Source organism: Haliotis asinina, chromosome 14 (assembly GCF_037392515.1).
Source record: "Haliotis asinina isolate JCU_RB_2024 chromosome 14, JCU_Hal_asi_v2, whole genome shotgun sequence".
In the NCBI taxonomy this organism is placed as follows: Eukaryota; Metazoa; Mollusca; class Gastropoda; order Lepetellida; family Haliotidae; genus Haliotis; species Haliotis asinina.
In genome coordinates this window covers 47,098,073-47,113,333 of record NC_090293.1, presented here as the reverse complement: position 1 = coordinate 47,113,333, position 15,261 = coordinate 47,098,073, and the positions used below count along the sequence as shown (strand labels likewise).

The following is a 15,261-nucleotide window of genomic DNA, read 5'->3' as shown; positions in this document are numbered from 1 at the left end:
TTTACTGGATAGTCTGTCTGTCATATAACGGGAATATTGCTGAGTCCGGCCTTAAACAAGACATAAACAAATCCTTTGACAATATGTTGTAAGCCAGTCCACATCCTGGTATCTTCTGAACTGAAGACATATTCTAATTTTGCATCCGACATTTTACAGACGGCTACTACATCTATATTGAGACGTCAGGCTCAAGAAGGACAGGAGACAAGGCTCAACTGTTCAGTCCCACGGTTCAGGCAGGTCAGAGCTGTATCACCTTCTGGTACAACATGTACGGCAGCAACGTCGGCGCTCTCAACGTCTACGTTAAAACAGGAGCAGCCATTCCATCCACTCCTACCTGGAAGAGGACCGGCACCCAGGGCACCCACTGGCTCATGGGGCAGTTCTCAGTCAATGTTAAAACCTCTTTCAATGTAAGGGAACAAATCGCATAGCCTTACAAAGTAATCTTCAAATATCGTTCTTTATGAGAGGGCAAAATAAATAAAAAATAATGCTTTGTTAATAATAGTCTGAACACCATGAACATGTATGTGAGAATCCTGACGATTTCATGTCCGGATAATTTCATGTATATCATTTATATCAATAATTATTGGCATTGCACAAAGCAAGATTGGTGCAGGATCTTATTGATATTTCAACTACAAATAACAGTATTAACTGATGACAATCTGATCAATATTGCAGGTGGTGATAGAAGGCGTGAGAGGCAACGGCTATCGTGGCGACATCGCCATAGATGACGTTAACATCGCCAACGGCTCCTGTTCAGGAGGTAATTGAGCATATAAGAGTTAGGAATGCCACTCTCATGGCCACAATATTCGTTATAAACACGTAAGTGGAAGTGGAGTCTAGTGACCCCCAAACGTGATAAATCCGCCACGTTGGTACAATGTGGTTTTCCCCGCCGTGATATTGCTGGACAATGGCTAAAAGGGCGTAAACACAGAGCCTAGCAGATAATTCGTTGAAGAATGTGCAACTTTTGTCCGGTATCTTCGGGTTTATTAATCAAGTGTACTTCACTATATTTTCTTCAAACGGGCACAAAAAATGGAACACAATCCTAACTAAACACAAATGTTCTATAAAGGTAACCTATCCTTTGTCTGCGAAAGCTTTTTTGAAAATAAGTCAACAAATGATAATGTTTTCTTTGTTTGCATAATATAGTGGTATTCTTGATGTTTTAGACTCTTTTAATGAAACCGAGTGTTTACTCTTCACTGCAAACAACCCAATAACTATACGTTTTATTACAGAAATCCCATAAATAATTGTCATCCATTAATTATCCATTCCTTTCAATCAGGAACAACTGTGGGCCCCTCGTCAGCAACATCTGCTGACAAATGTAACTTTGAGGCCAGTAACCTGTGTGGATTCTCCCAAGACCATTCAGATAAGTTCGACTGGACCCGGTCCACGGGATCAACATCTTCGTATGGCACTGGACCATCGAGTGACCACACCTATGGGACAAGATTAGGTATGAACGTCCATCCGTTCCTCAGAAACACAGGCAGACGTGATTTTATTGGGTGTTTGGGCCAATCACTCAAACGAAGTCACAGTATCTTGACTTTCAGTAGTTCTTTGTCACAACAATCATTTACATACTGTTGCTTGGTCGGTTCTTGAAATGAGTTATGGTAAATGTCGTTGCCTGATGTCAGTGTTTTCCGTTCTTCTGTTTCCTACATGTTGGTAGTTAAGTGCTTGTTCGTCCTCAGTGGTCATTCTTACACAATATTTATCCACCCAGGTCACTACATGTACATTGAGACATCCTCACCTCGACGACCCAATGATGTTGCTCGACTCAACTCCTTCATATTGACGGGACCCACCTCAGCAACATGCCTCACCTTCTGGTACCACATGTATGGAAACTCGATTGGAACACTGAATGTGTATGTCATGAGGAACGGTGCCAGGGGTTCTCCAATTTGGCATATGTCAGGTAAGTGGTCAAGGAAAACTATTAGCTGAAAAACAATGAACACATCCAAATTGAGGTTGAGAGTGTAGTCGTTGGAGTAAACACTCTCCATGCTTGACATTAATCGCGTCTTGATCAAAAAAAGGTCCATTGTACGAGTCGAAAGGGTACATTGTACGATCCGACTATATATGCATTACCATTCAGAAACTTGGATCTCAGATTTGGATACTTTGGTCGGCTGCGTTCAAGATGACATCATTAGCAAAATATGGATAAAATATAACAGTTGTGTATTGTTGCTTTCCTAACAAAAGTTTGGCGAAATGACATATGATTTTTCATGCAATATCATGCCCTTTGTTGCTCATGTTTGACGTTCCAACGATCTATGGTCGTCTTCATGTTTAAATGGACACATACTCCGTCACATCTGTCACATTCACAATCTTACCCACTCTTTAACAGGAAATCAAGGAAATTCTTGGAGCGTGGCCAAAGTCTCTCTCAAGACTGTGTCAAGCAGCACACCTTACCAAATTGTCTTTGAGGGCATCGTTGGAAGAAGCTATCTTGGTGATATTGCCATCGATGACATCGCCGTGACGACAGGGTCCTGTTCAACAAGTGGTAGGTTGATATCTTCAATAAGCATAGTAAGGAAACATCTACCAGAAAAGTGTACTCAACTGAAAGAAATTCTACACTACGATAATTTGAATGTGAAACCAGTGCAATACAATAGTATTATCAATAAGTATAGTGAGGGGACCTTTTCAATCAGCCCATACTCAACCCAAAAAATTCAAGTCATTCCACATTACTATGCTTGAATGTAAAACCAGTGCAATACAAAAGTCATTTTGAAGGGACAATTTAAATAGCACGTTGTTACAAGTATCATCAAAACGTGCACGTGGAAGAATTCCTTTTGTTTGATGTTCTTAATTTGAGTTGTATACTGTACATGGCTAGAATTTACTAAGAAATAGTAGAATCCTTTCAAACCACTTGCTCGGTGAAAATAAGACATCACATATATTGTTTTGAGGTGACGTTCTCAAATATTTTCAATCAAATCATTTGTGATATTTTCAGTGAACTGCAACTTCGACAGTGGACTGTGTTCGTGGCGAAATGATAAGACCGATAAATTTGACTGGACTCTCAACAAAGGCACAACGGGCAGTGGTGGCACTGGTCCAACAACTGACCACACGAGTGGGCATGGTAATGTCAGAATGTTTAGCCATTCATGTGCTCTGTTTTCTCGAGAAGCATAATGCAAATGACGTTTTGGACAAATATTAACAATTTTAACGCCCCCTTACCTGGTAGTAGGTGTTTTAGTTGCCAGACAATAGGAAAGTGATATGAATAATAACTATTTATGTCTCTGAGGAATACATGGCTACATGGCTGAAAAAAACACATTTGACGTTAATACCTCATTCACTTTAACGCCCTCTGTTTGTTTTGGTTTCGAAATAATGACGTGGCATCTGAACGAAAGCAGCTGGTGGTGAAACGATTTCTTGAAACAATTAGGGTGGTGTGGCGCCACAATTTGGTATCCAATGAAACCTTTCCGTTCTGTCCAGTCGAAGGTGCGATGCCTAAATTCCCCATCCCATGTCAGGGAACAATTTTCGATCTGTCCAACAGAGGGTCTGATGTAAAAATTCGGTAACCCATGTCATGGAACAGGTTCCGTTCTCTCCAGTAGAGGGTCTGATATCTAAATGTGGTACCCCATGTCATGGAATAATTTTCGATGTGTCCAATGGCAGGGTTGATGCCAACCTTTGGTAACTCACGTCATGATGCTGAAACCATCTCCAGTATTTGCAGGAGCTATTTCGGTGTTTCAGGTCAATATGTCTTCATCGAAGCATCATCTCCGAGGATAAGTGGAGACAATGCCCAACTCATCAGTGCCAACATCCCCGCCTCCAACACCACCTGCTTCCACTTCTACTACCACATGTACGGCACCTCGGTTGGAACTCTGAGAGTTTACAGTCAGCAATCAGGCTCGAATCCATTACCAATCTGGGAGTTGACAGGATCCAAGGGAAATAACTGGCAAACAGGGCAGATTAAAATACCGCCTACCACATCAGACTTTAAGGTACAATCCAGAACGCCAGTCAGTCTGTTTTACGTGCATTCGTCTGCCCAATAAAAGGCGTCAGGTTATGGAAAGGAAAGACAAGGAACGTCACCAGGAGCGTAGTTTACACATAATTTTAGCTGATTTTTTTCTATTATTTTGGCAATAAAATATCTACAAACATGTAATCAGAACAATTAAGAAAGGTAATGCCTCTACGAATCACACTGACTGCAGTATTCTATGATAACGATCCCTGACCAACGTACGAGGCTTAGACGAAACGGCACTGGTTTGTTGCGCGCCTGGTCATGTGTTCTTTGCATATACAAAGTATTAAACAGGTTTCCATCATTCAGTGGCGTAAAGAAGTTCTACCCCTAGAAACGCATTGTTCAAATGTTCAAAACATACAAAAACGTGCATTTGCTTTAGTGTTATGAATAACGTACTCCGATTATAGCTGAGCATTATACCGTGAGTGTTCTTACACAGTAAATGACTGCTGAATACCCAGTAAAACGTTACCCGTCAAGAACCGGGTTAGAATTGATTTTATGCAACCCATTCTTGTCGTAAAAGGCGACTAACGGGATCGGGTGGACAGGCACACTGACTTCGTTGACATCATCGTATCCTAGTTGTGGAGATAGACTCTCACACTGTTGATCACTGGGTGATCCAGACTCGATTATTTACAAACCGCCGCCATACAGCTGGAATATTGCTGTGACATTAAACAAACCAGCCACAAAAGAATTAAAAGGATGGCAGATGCTAATAGTGCTTCTACTTTGCACAGATCATCGTGGAAGGTGTACGGGGAAGCAGTTGGTCTGGAGACATAGGGCTAGATGACGTCACTGTCGACAATGCAGCTTCATGTCCAAGTGAGTTCAAATAATATGGTAGTTAAATGTCAAATAACTCCTAAATAAAAATCCACAACCCACCAAGAAGGAAAACGTTGCTGACCCCCCTTTATTTTTTTATTCAGTGACCCCTAATGGAGCAATACCAACTGTGACCCAGAAACCGACAACTCGAATAATCACGTCAGCTCGAACAACGCCGAAGTCCACTCCAAGCACAAAACCAACACTTAAACCGACAGGTAAGGCTGATAATAGTCATAATAAATGATGAGGAGAGTGCCAGGGTTCTCCACCGGGATCACAGCCCTTCCGACAATCTGGGTAATGCAGAAGGCTGTAGTGTCGGGAAGCCTTCATATTCTCCGGAAAGTTCTTGGTGAGTTCGACTTGGCAGTGTTTCCTGGGAGAAGTCCCATTCGGTGTCTAGACTGCGTGTAGAGGGCCCTGAGCTGATGATGAGCCTTACCGGCCTGACTGTGCCAGGATCACCCGAACCCTCTCTGCTGCATATCACTCTTAATCTGTAAAACATAATAATAATAAGTAATGACTTATTTACATGCCAAGTATCCATCTGATCAGCTCCTCACCTTGACATACCACTCCAAAGGTTAATCAACATGCTCAAACTAGACACGGTGACAACAAGTACCATGTATTGTGGCATGACGATTCAAAGAGATTATATCACTGTCAATTTGCTCGCTGTGCTAAACCACGAAATGTATTATTGCATTTTTATAGAATGACGGCAGTCTGTACTGCACATTTCTCTATTCCATACAGGTGGCAAGAACTTCAACTGCAACTTCACCTACGATACGTGTGGTTGGACGCAGGACAGGAGCGATAACTTCGACTGGACGAGACACAGCGGACGTACAACGTCTAGTCTGACTGGACCAACGGGTGACCACACCACTGGATGTAAGTAGCACATGCACGTATGTTGTCCTTCCTTAAATACAGGTCGGGGTTCGAATACTGTATGTTTTCTTGAAGATATGTCACCTTGCACCTTATATTTTCCCAGCCGTAGCGGTCATCATCTTGTCAATTGTTTGTCGTAAGAGACGGCTCATGGTATCAGGTTGTCAGACTCGCTGACTTGGTTGACACATGTCATCATATCCCAATGGCGTAGAATGATGCTCATGCTGTCGATCACTGGATTATGTCGTCCAGACTCGATTATTTACAGACCGTCTCCATGTAGCTGGAATATTGCTGCAGGGTAAAACTAAACTCAGTCGCTCACACAGGTATATCTTCACCTTTGCATGAGTATAGGTTCGTTGTTCTCTTCAAAGTCATGTAAACAATTCGACTTGGGAATTGTTAGTCGTTTCCTCTTGGATATATGTGAAATACTGCATGTCTTTATTCTAATTTCTTACTGCTCACAAAACAATGAAATCGTCCCCTGACAAGTTAATTGGATTTATCTTCGTTCGATGGTACTTCTTATATCATGATCAATAAATAGTAATAATGCTGAATTTAGCTAATGGTATGAAAAGATGTATCCCACGATGACATATCTGGTACCATTGAAAAAATGGAATAGCCTTGTGGTTGAAGGAAGCGTTTGCTCGGTGCGCCGAAGACTCGAGTTCCAATCCCCGCCATGATATTGCTGGAATATTCCTAAAAGCACTCACTAAAATTTCTTGATTAAATTGATAATGAATATTGATTAAACAGTTAAATTAACAGTGTATCCGTTATTTTTCTACAACAGCAAGCTACTACATGTACATCGAGACATCCTCGCATAGTTACAATTCTCTCGCACGGCTGGTCAGTCCACCCCTCACCTTGGCCAACGGTCAGACCATGTGCCTGACGTTCTGGTACAGCATGTATGGCCAAACTATCAACAACCTCAAGGTCTACTTTAAGCATGGTGGGTCGCTGGGTAATGCTGTGTGGTCGAAGCATGGAACACAGGGTCCAACCTGGAAGAAGGCCACCGTCGACATCACAGGAGCATCTCCACTTCAGGTCGTGTTTGAAGCCAGTCGTGGGATATCCTACACGGGAGATATCGCCATTGACGACGTCAGGGCAGACGCCGGATCCTGCTCTGGTAATATTACAGAATGTTTTCATTCACTATATTATATAGTTATTTAATAGAAAAAGGCGGCGGGCCCAACTGGCTGTTAAAGGCAAAGGAATCGGTTTAATTCCTCTGTGATAATTCTGAAAGGGCCCAAGCGCACAAATCTGTGTCTCAGACACTGAATTTAGCTCCTTGTTGGCATGATGCTTGAAAACATTCTTGTTGTCTTTTATTCTTACCGGAATGTTGCTGAATAAAGCATAAAATCACACTCGTTGATTCATGGCACTGGATAAAATATATTCGTATAAAAACTCAAATCGTTTTAAGGGTTTTTTTCGTAAACTGTCAAATTGATGTTGGCAATAATTTCCCCTGGGATGCCTATTTCCAAGATGTTTGTTTTGATCGTAAATGGAGCTTTTACAGCTTCTCGTGAGCATGGTTGATAGGAAATGATCTTTATATTCACTGTGTCTTCCGTAAAGTGTTGTGTTGCAAAGAAGATAAATGGCCCAATGAAATATATACTGAAATTTTGAAGTAGCAACAAGCACTATCGTCGTACGTGGTGCGCTGCTGACACTTTACGTCTTGGTGATGTTTCAGGGTCATCTGCGACGTCCACAGGCAGCATCCCGTCCCTGTTGTCGTGTGACTTTGAACCCGCAGACAGCTGTGGCTACCATCAGGACATGTCTGATGACTTCGACTGGACCAAAAAGACCGGGTCAACGAGTTCGTATGCCACAGGCCCCAGTGGTGACCACACCTACGGGACGAACGTCGGTCAGTTTTCAATCTGTATGACCACACTCACCTCACACTGAAACCTCAGCATCTTTGATGCATCTAGCTTTACACAGAGGCTCATAATATGAATATTGGTTTTCTTTGCACAGAAACGATGTCCTTGATGAGTAGAGAAACCTGTAATAAGTGTTAAGTTTGGAATAGTTATTCATAACATCAGGTCCTATTCTACTCTAAAATAAGGAAAATATATAAGAATTCCATGTTTGATTAAAAATACTCATTTTAATCATACTGTTTCATTATATCTAAGCATGCATAATGCACGCATTTTGACACAATCCGCAAGCTATTCAGCGTCAAGCTACTTCAACCATCGCATATTTCCAGGACACTACTACTTCATCGAGACGTCAGCACCCAGAACACGGGGCCAGAAAGCTCGGCTCCTCTCCCCAACCACCCACACTGGAGGCACCAACTGTCTCACTTTCTACTACAGCATGTACGGGTCTCAGATCGGCCAGCTGAATGTGTACACCAAAGTTAACGCCCTTGGCGCTCCCATCTGGACCCGTTCGTCCAACCAAGGCAACGGTTGGAATGTCGCCCAAGTTACTATGAAGACACAGTTTGCTTTCACGGTTAGAGCCCATAAACTAAAAGCAAAAGTCATAAAAAACAGAAGTACGCGCTTAAAGATCTTTAGGGGGTGGAATACTTGAAACCCTAACTTAGAACGTAGCTCACCAGATACGCCTTTGTAATGTCTGAAAGTGTCATTGTGACTTGGAATCTCACTGAATGTTACAATACTAATGCTTTGTTGGTACCAGGTCCTCTCTAGGGAGATCATCCAATAAAAAGTCCGTGAAGATCCGGGTTAGAATTGGCCTTCAGCTACCCATGCTTGCCGTTAGAGGCGACCAGTGGGATCAACACCGTCGGGTAGTCAGGAACTCTGACTTGGTTGACACATGTCATCGCACCCCAATTGCATAGATCGATGCTCATGCTGTTGATCACTGGATGACTGGAATATTTACAGACCGCCGCCATATAACCTGAATATTGCTGTGTGCAGAATTAAACAACAAACCAAACCCTTTGGGAATTAACAGTATGGTGTGACTACCATTGAAAGGACCGCTGGCTACTGAAACACTTGAACGCAAAAACGGAATCTGAAACCTATGTACAGCATGGTCAAGTGCGCAGCTTCGGCTACAGATGGGGTCATCCTTCACTGTAACAATGATAATATTATTCACACTTTATTTCAGCTCGTGTTCGAAGGGATTGTTGGATCTGGTTACCGTGGCGATATTGCTATTGATGACGTCAATGTCACAACTGGAGCCTGTGGTTCTCCAGGTATGCCTTTACATTTTTATGCATATGTTACTGAAAAACTGAAGAACAATACAGTATTTTCAGATCAAAACAGGGTTATCTATATGTACAGTTCTCAGTTTTTGTCATCAAGATATTTGCAGGAGTTAACATTAAAGTATATGAAAATGTAATCATATTCAAATGTCAGTCCTTACTTTTCCATAACGTAACGAAAGTTCATAGCGTGGATATATTGTAATTCTGGATGTGTTATTTGCTATTGTGGTTCCATGTAAGGTTTTCATTGTGTATGTGTCTGATGTCGTTCAGGCGCATGCAACTTTGACCAGCGCACGTTCTGCACCTACAAGAATGTCAAGGACGGCACGGACGATTTTGATTGGTTGTTGCAGCGGGGCCACACAAGCTCCGTCAATACCGGTCCCTCCGCTGACCATAGCATGGGCAACTCTCAAGGTCAGTCTAATGTTACGTTCAAACTGAGAGCGTACGTTACAAGCTGTAAGTGCAACATGTTACTTTGATCAAAGTTGAGTTGTGAGTGACGGCTTACACAAAGTTATTATGTTACTTTGATCAAAGTTGAGTTGTGAGTGACGGCTTGCACGAAGTTATCATGTTACTTTGATCAAAGTTGAGTTGTGAGTGACGGCTTGCACGACGTAATTATCTACTTCCAGTACTACTAACTTATTTATATTTATACTATCTCAGATGGGAGATAAACATCCGTTTCGACATACGGATTAAACTGCTTTGCATCCTAAATGGGACAGAACAGAGAGAGGTTCGAAAGTCTGCAACGCACATCTTGTCATTTTTACAATGGTTCTTTCCAAAAATGGAGTCTTTGGTGAAGCAGGCAGACTCCAGTTGCAGTGGCACCGGATACTACCATCCCATAGTCATTTAAATCCAAGATTCATATCGTGGAATAATTGACATTTATATGCATTTGTTACAACATCCTTTTTTTCAAGACTCCAAGACATGAAGTAACTGGCTCTCATATATATGCTTCACAACAGGAACGTACGCCTATATTGAAACAAGTGCCCCCAGGAAACCAGGTCAGAAGGCTAGACTGATGAGTGAGACGTTTAAACCAACGGGACAAAACACAACCTACTGCTACTCATTTTGGTACCACATGTACGGTGCCTCTGTCGGGACTCTGAAGGTCAACTACGTCACTAATTCTACCTACCCTGGCACCACCATGTGGCAGCTATCTGGTAACCAAGGCAACGCATGGACCTTTGGGCAGTTCCCTGTTAAATCTGTTACGGAATTCCACGTAAGGCATCGATTGAAAATATATCACGAATTCTTTCTAGAAAACAAAAACAAACAAACAAACGAAAATAACCAAAAAGCAAACAAAACAAAAAAAAACAGACAAAACCACAGAAATGGAAAGAATTAGGAAGTCAGAAAACTGTTGTAAGTGCCTCTACATAGGTATATCTTATAAGAGTCCAAACTTATTTTGAAACAGTAACTTGTTTAATCCGACGTCAGTGAACCGACCAGCATTTAAGACAAAAATTCAAGTTGGTTTACATTTTGAATTATTTTACACATCGGTATGCACGATATAAGTAGAAATTTTATTTGACATTATCAAAGAAGAAACCATTTTGCTTGCATTTATTGACTTACTTTTCACTTGGACGCTTTTGTTTTTCCCAAACACGTTTAATCTGTCGCTTTGGTTCTCAGATTATGTTTGAAGCCACGGTCGGGAGCAGCTACACTGGAGACATAGCCATTGATCAACTCAACTTCCACCCAGGAGCATGTGGACTGACTCCAGGCAAGGCACGTCCCCCAGGGCAGACCACGCCTGCATCAACCACCCCCAGGTCAACATACCCACCGACAGCCACGTCATGTAAGCTGACCACTCTCACATACTGTGGGTCACTGACATCTCAAGCTTCTCTCACTAGATAGGAACTAGAAAAACAATCAATCCCTCATTGCCCCAACCTACTGCTGCATCAAGTAAACTTTTGACTTTGACTTTCAAGTAATATATTTCCAGTTAATCTTACATACACTTTATCGTCATACCCTTTATCGTTAGTGATGGAATGTAGATAAGGACACGTTATAAGTGTCCCACAAGTACTCCGTTCGTTGTATACAGTTTTTCATTACACTGATACACGCTATGTTATTCTCACGAGTTTCTGTATACGATTCACGATTCTTTTTTTACCAATTCTTCAGCGAATGGGTCACGTATTTATCTCTGGACATTCTGAATAACCACAATTGGCACCACCGGTCACATGAGTAGTCAGAGTAATAAATTCATATAGTTGTTCTTAGGGATTTCATTGAAGCTATTAAGACTGACAGTCTGGTTGATCAACGTGTCGTAGATTTTAGGAGAATGGTGTCATTCGTACTTGTTCATTTGCATTGTTCTCTATACAATAGTTTCTATGTCCTTTTCAGTGTCCGGCACGATAAACTGCAACTTTGAGAGCAACATGTGCGGCTGGACACAGGCCACGAATGACCAGTTCGACTGGACCAGACAGAAAGGCACCACAGGCTCGGCTGGCACCGGACCAGGAAGTGACCACACCACTTCAAGTATGTAGATGTTGGTTGTGACGTCTAAACATACTGACAAACCCGGGGGAAGTTGGTTTTATCAAACGGGACTAGGGTGGTCTGAATTGGTGACTCAGATCCTTGCCCACAATACCACTCACCTGTTTATCAGGTTGAAATCATATCGTATACACGTAGCGGTCATAAGAGCTAGTGGATTAAGATTACCGTAAGATAACAGGTTAATTATGCATACATTCCTTCGCCCAGTGGACATCCACTAACGGTTTTAAGTATGGCCGAATTTGTACATTTTCTTCTATAGGAGAGCAGCCATTAAGGGCCTCCAAAATATACCTCTATAACCAGTAGTCAAATATATTTCTCATAACTGTATAAGTCTAATGATAATTTACCAGCGCTTCATTTAATCGTGGTGATTGGAAACTGAGCCATTATAAATGTTAACTATATACATTGTGACTTGATTAGATATACAGTGTGTATGTACTCTGGGCTGGAGGGCTTTGGTACTAAATGTTGAATGTTGAATCTTGATATACTGGGGCTGGAAGGTATTTGATGGTCAGTGTAATTAAACTGTTGGAAGAACATACCACTTTACATTGCAAGCAACCTGAATAGGGGAAATCATACTTGAATGACATCTTGCTTATTGTGATCGCCCGTCCGTTTGAATTTTTACATTATGTACCACGCTGATGCATAACTTTCTCATCACACCCATTGTTTCAGAGGGGTACTACATCTTCATCGAGACATCCTACCCCCGACATAACGGGGACAAGGCTCGTGTGGTCAGCCCCGTGGTCAACTCCCAGGGAACCAAGTGTCTGCAGTTCTACTATCACATGTACGGCCCGCACATCAACGCCCTCAACGTCTACACACAAGCTGGCTCCAACTTGGGCACGGCGATCTGGACAAAGAAGGGCACCCAGGGCAACAGGTGGATCCAGGGATCAGTGGATATCAACGTTAAGGGACAGTATAATGTAAGGGTTAAAGGGACAGCATGATTTAAGTATTAAAGGAACAGTATATATAAGTGTTAAAAGTGTCAAATGGTAAAGTATGAAATTATGATCTTGAGTTTGCAGTGTCCAAATCGCATGAGAGCAATTTACAGAGTTTCGTTTTTTGTCACGCTAGGGCCCGATAGTCTCTGGTTCGAATCTATGATTCATCTGATTATGGTGTCAGTATATCATCCAACCAAGACACATGAAGCTGGATCACGTGGCTTTAATCCATGTTAATCTAGTGTTCCGTGATATAATCGAAGTGTAGTTCAGACATAGCTCATTCATCTAACCGACATCTCTTTTGACCAATGTCCAGATCGTGTTCGAGGGGGTCCGCGGGGTCAGCTATTTAGGGGACATTGCCCTTGACGACATCACACTCAAAGACGGCTACTGTGAAGGTAAAGTACCATTCTTCTGCTTTCTCTTGAAAGCATGGAAAACGCATGATTATTCCTTCCTGAATGCTATTAGAGTGTGAATGAGTGAGATTAGTTTTACGCCTCACTCACCAATATTCCAGCCCAATGGCGGCGGTCTGTAAATAATCGAGTCTGGACCAGACAATCCAGTGACCAACAACATGTGCATCGATCTGTGCAACTGGGAACTAATGACATGTGTCAACCAAGTCAGCGAACCTCCTGATCCAATTTGTCGCCTCTTACGACAAGCATAGTCGCCTTTTACGGCAAGTATGGGTTGCTGAAGGCCTGTTCTACCCCGGGACCTTCACGGGTCTGAATGTTATAAGAAAGGTGTTAAACCAATATATATTATATAATCTGTCAGTGTATGTGTGTGTGTATGTGGGGCGGTGTACACTGTCATACCCAGTAAAAGAGATATACTTGCAGTACTTAAAATGCAAACAGACGCCTTTTAAGTCAATTTAAAGCACAGTGAAAAGTCCTTAATATCCTTGATATTAAATTCAGTCAGTTGTACGTCCTGTTCTTTGCCACACGTTTGCATATCTATACCTACACTCCATTGATTTAGGGCGTGCAAAGGAGTAGAATTAGAAACATAAATTATTCATTATTTACAGGAAATGGGACAACCCCCCAACCTGGTACACTGTCGAATCCTATTGGCAAATGTGACTTTGAAAACCCATCAATCTGTGGGTACAAGCAGGATAAGACTGACCGCTTTGACTGGACCAGGGCAAGTCACACGACGTCATCATATGGAACTGGACCAAGTAACGACCACACCTACGGGACATCAAGAGGTGACGTTCACCTTCTTTCTGTCAATACACCATCATGTGCGGTGACTGGTATTTTCAGATGTTGTGAACAGTGATTCCGTTTCTTTTACAGGTTCATTGTCAAACATGTTGTAAATAAGATGACTTATTGTAGGGAGCGGAATACATTTTCGTTCGGATTCTGTCACTTATCTTCATGAACACCTGGTGTCATCACTGACCTTCAGTGATCTATTCACATGCTTTTCACAGTTGCGTTTGTTCTTGTAAACACAGAATCGTTTTGCATAGACGTTCTGTATATTCCCACAACTTCAAAAATGACGATGTATTCTATGCAATCCATGATAATTGGCTGCTAGAACAAGTCTTCACTGGCTAATACCCAAGACCCACCCATGACGAAATATTTTCTTGTTCCTGTAGTACCTATTGCCTAATAACCAAGGATGATGTCATCCATGGTTCCCACTCCTCAGTAACCAACAATGGCGTCTTGCTCCTGTTACACGGCGTAACCAACAATGGCGTCTCACTGATGTTACCCCCAGTAACAAACAATACTGCCTTCCTCTTGTTACTCCCCAGAAACAAGCAATAGTGTCTTGCCCCTGTTACTCCCCAGTAACCACCGATGTGTTTGGTGTTGCAGGTCACTACATGTACATTGAGACGTCGGCTCCGCGTGTTCAAGGAGACACGGCACGTCTCGTGTCTCCTACATACCCACCCTCCAAGGCTGACCTGTGTCTCAACTTCTATTACCACATGTACGGCAGCCACATCGGCACCCTCAACGTCAAGGTGGGTCCAGACAAGATCACGTATAGGGAGCAATCATATCGATAGCCAATTACAATAGCTGTGAAAACGTCAATATCACAGCCTTATATCACTGCCATGCGCACTGTACCTCAATATTAATACCTGCAAGTGTACATACCACAATCATAACACCACGTCACAATCATTCTTTATACTCAACGTTTATATTCAGAACAGTTTTCCTCAAGACAAAGTTTATTTCCTTGAAGTTAAAAAATAATGTGTGCTATTTGTTATGAATTGTTTAATTTACTCGAGTCACAACACCCTGAACCGACCCGTGAAATTCCGGGTCTTGTGATAAAAGCGGATTGGATGGATTTCTTTTAACACATATCACTGAATTCATGCTGCGTAGATCGACGCTCATAGTGTTGATCACTTGATTGTCTAGAACTCGATTATGTTGCGATATAGCTGAAATGTTGATGAGTGCGGCATTAAACCACAAACTAACAAAACCAGTTTCAATGGGTTCCATATAGGAATG

At 42.1% G+C, this 15,261-nt stretch overlaps 1 protein-coding gene across 1 annotated transcript in view; it reads left to right on the top strand.

Annotated features, from left to right (window-relative positions):
• The window catches only part of LOC137260842 (MAM and LDL-receptor class A domain-containing protein 2-like), a 117,465-nt gene that overhangs the window by 14,338 nt on the left and 87,866 nt on the right, over window positions 1–15,261 (top strand). The window contains exons 23-44 of the mRNA XM_067798401.1: window positions 160–419; window positions 697–784; window positions 1,325–1,501; window positions 1,778–1,975; window positions 2,423–2,584; window positions 3,053–3,184; window positions 3,745–4,085; window positions 4,870–4,957; window positions 5,065–5,181; window positions 5,729–5,869; window positions 6,684–7,031; window positions 7,617–7,796; window positions 8,151–8,431; window positions 9,044–9,134; window positions 9,426–9,572; window positions 10,145–10,413; window positions 10,839–11,010; window positions 11,583–11,723; window positions 12,441–12,700; window positions 13,047–13,131; window positions 13,782–13,967; window positions 14,599–14,750. Coding sequence (XP_067654502.1) covers window positions 160–419; window positions 697–784; window positions 1,325–1,501; window positions 1,778–1,975; window positions 2,423–2,584; window positions 3,053–3,184; window positions 3,745–4,085; window positions 4,870–4,957; window positions 5,065–5,181; window positions 5,729–5,869; window positions 6,684–7,031; window positions 7,617–7,796; window positions 8,151–8,431; window positions 9,044–9,134; window positions 9,426–9,572; window positions 10,145–10,413; window positions 10,839–11,010; window positions 11,583–11,723; window positions 12,441–12,700; window positions 13,047–13,131; window positions 13,782–13,967; window positions 14,599–14,750 — 4,016 coding nt within the window. The remainder of the gene's footprint in view (window positions 1–159; window positions 420–696; window positions 785–1,324; window positions 1,502–1,777; window positions 1,976–2,422; window positions 2,585–3,052; window positions 3,185–3,744; window positions 4,086–4,869; window positions 4,958–5,064; window positions 5,182–5,728; window positions 5,870–6,683; window positions 7,032–7,616; window positions 7,797–8,150; window positions 8,432–9,043; window positions 9,135–9,425; window positions 9,573–10,144; window positions 10,414–10,838; window positions 11,011–11,582; window positions 11,724–12,440; window positions 12,701–13,046; window positions 13,132–13,781; window positions 13,968–14,598; window positions 14,751–15,261) is intronic.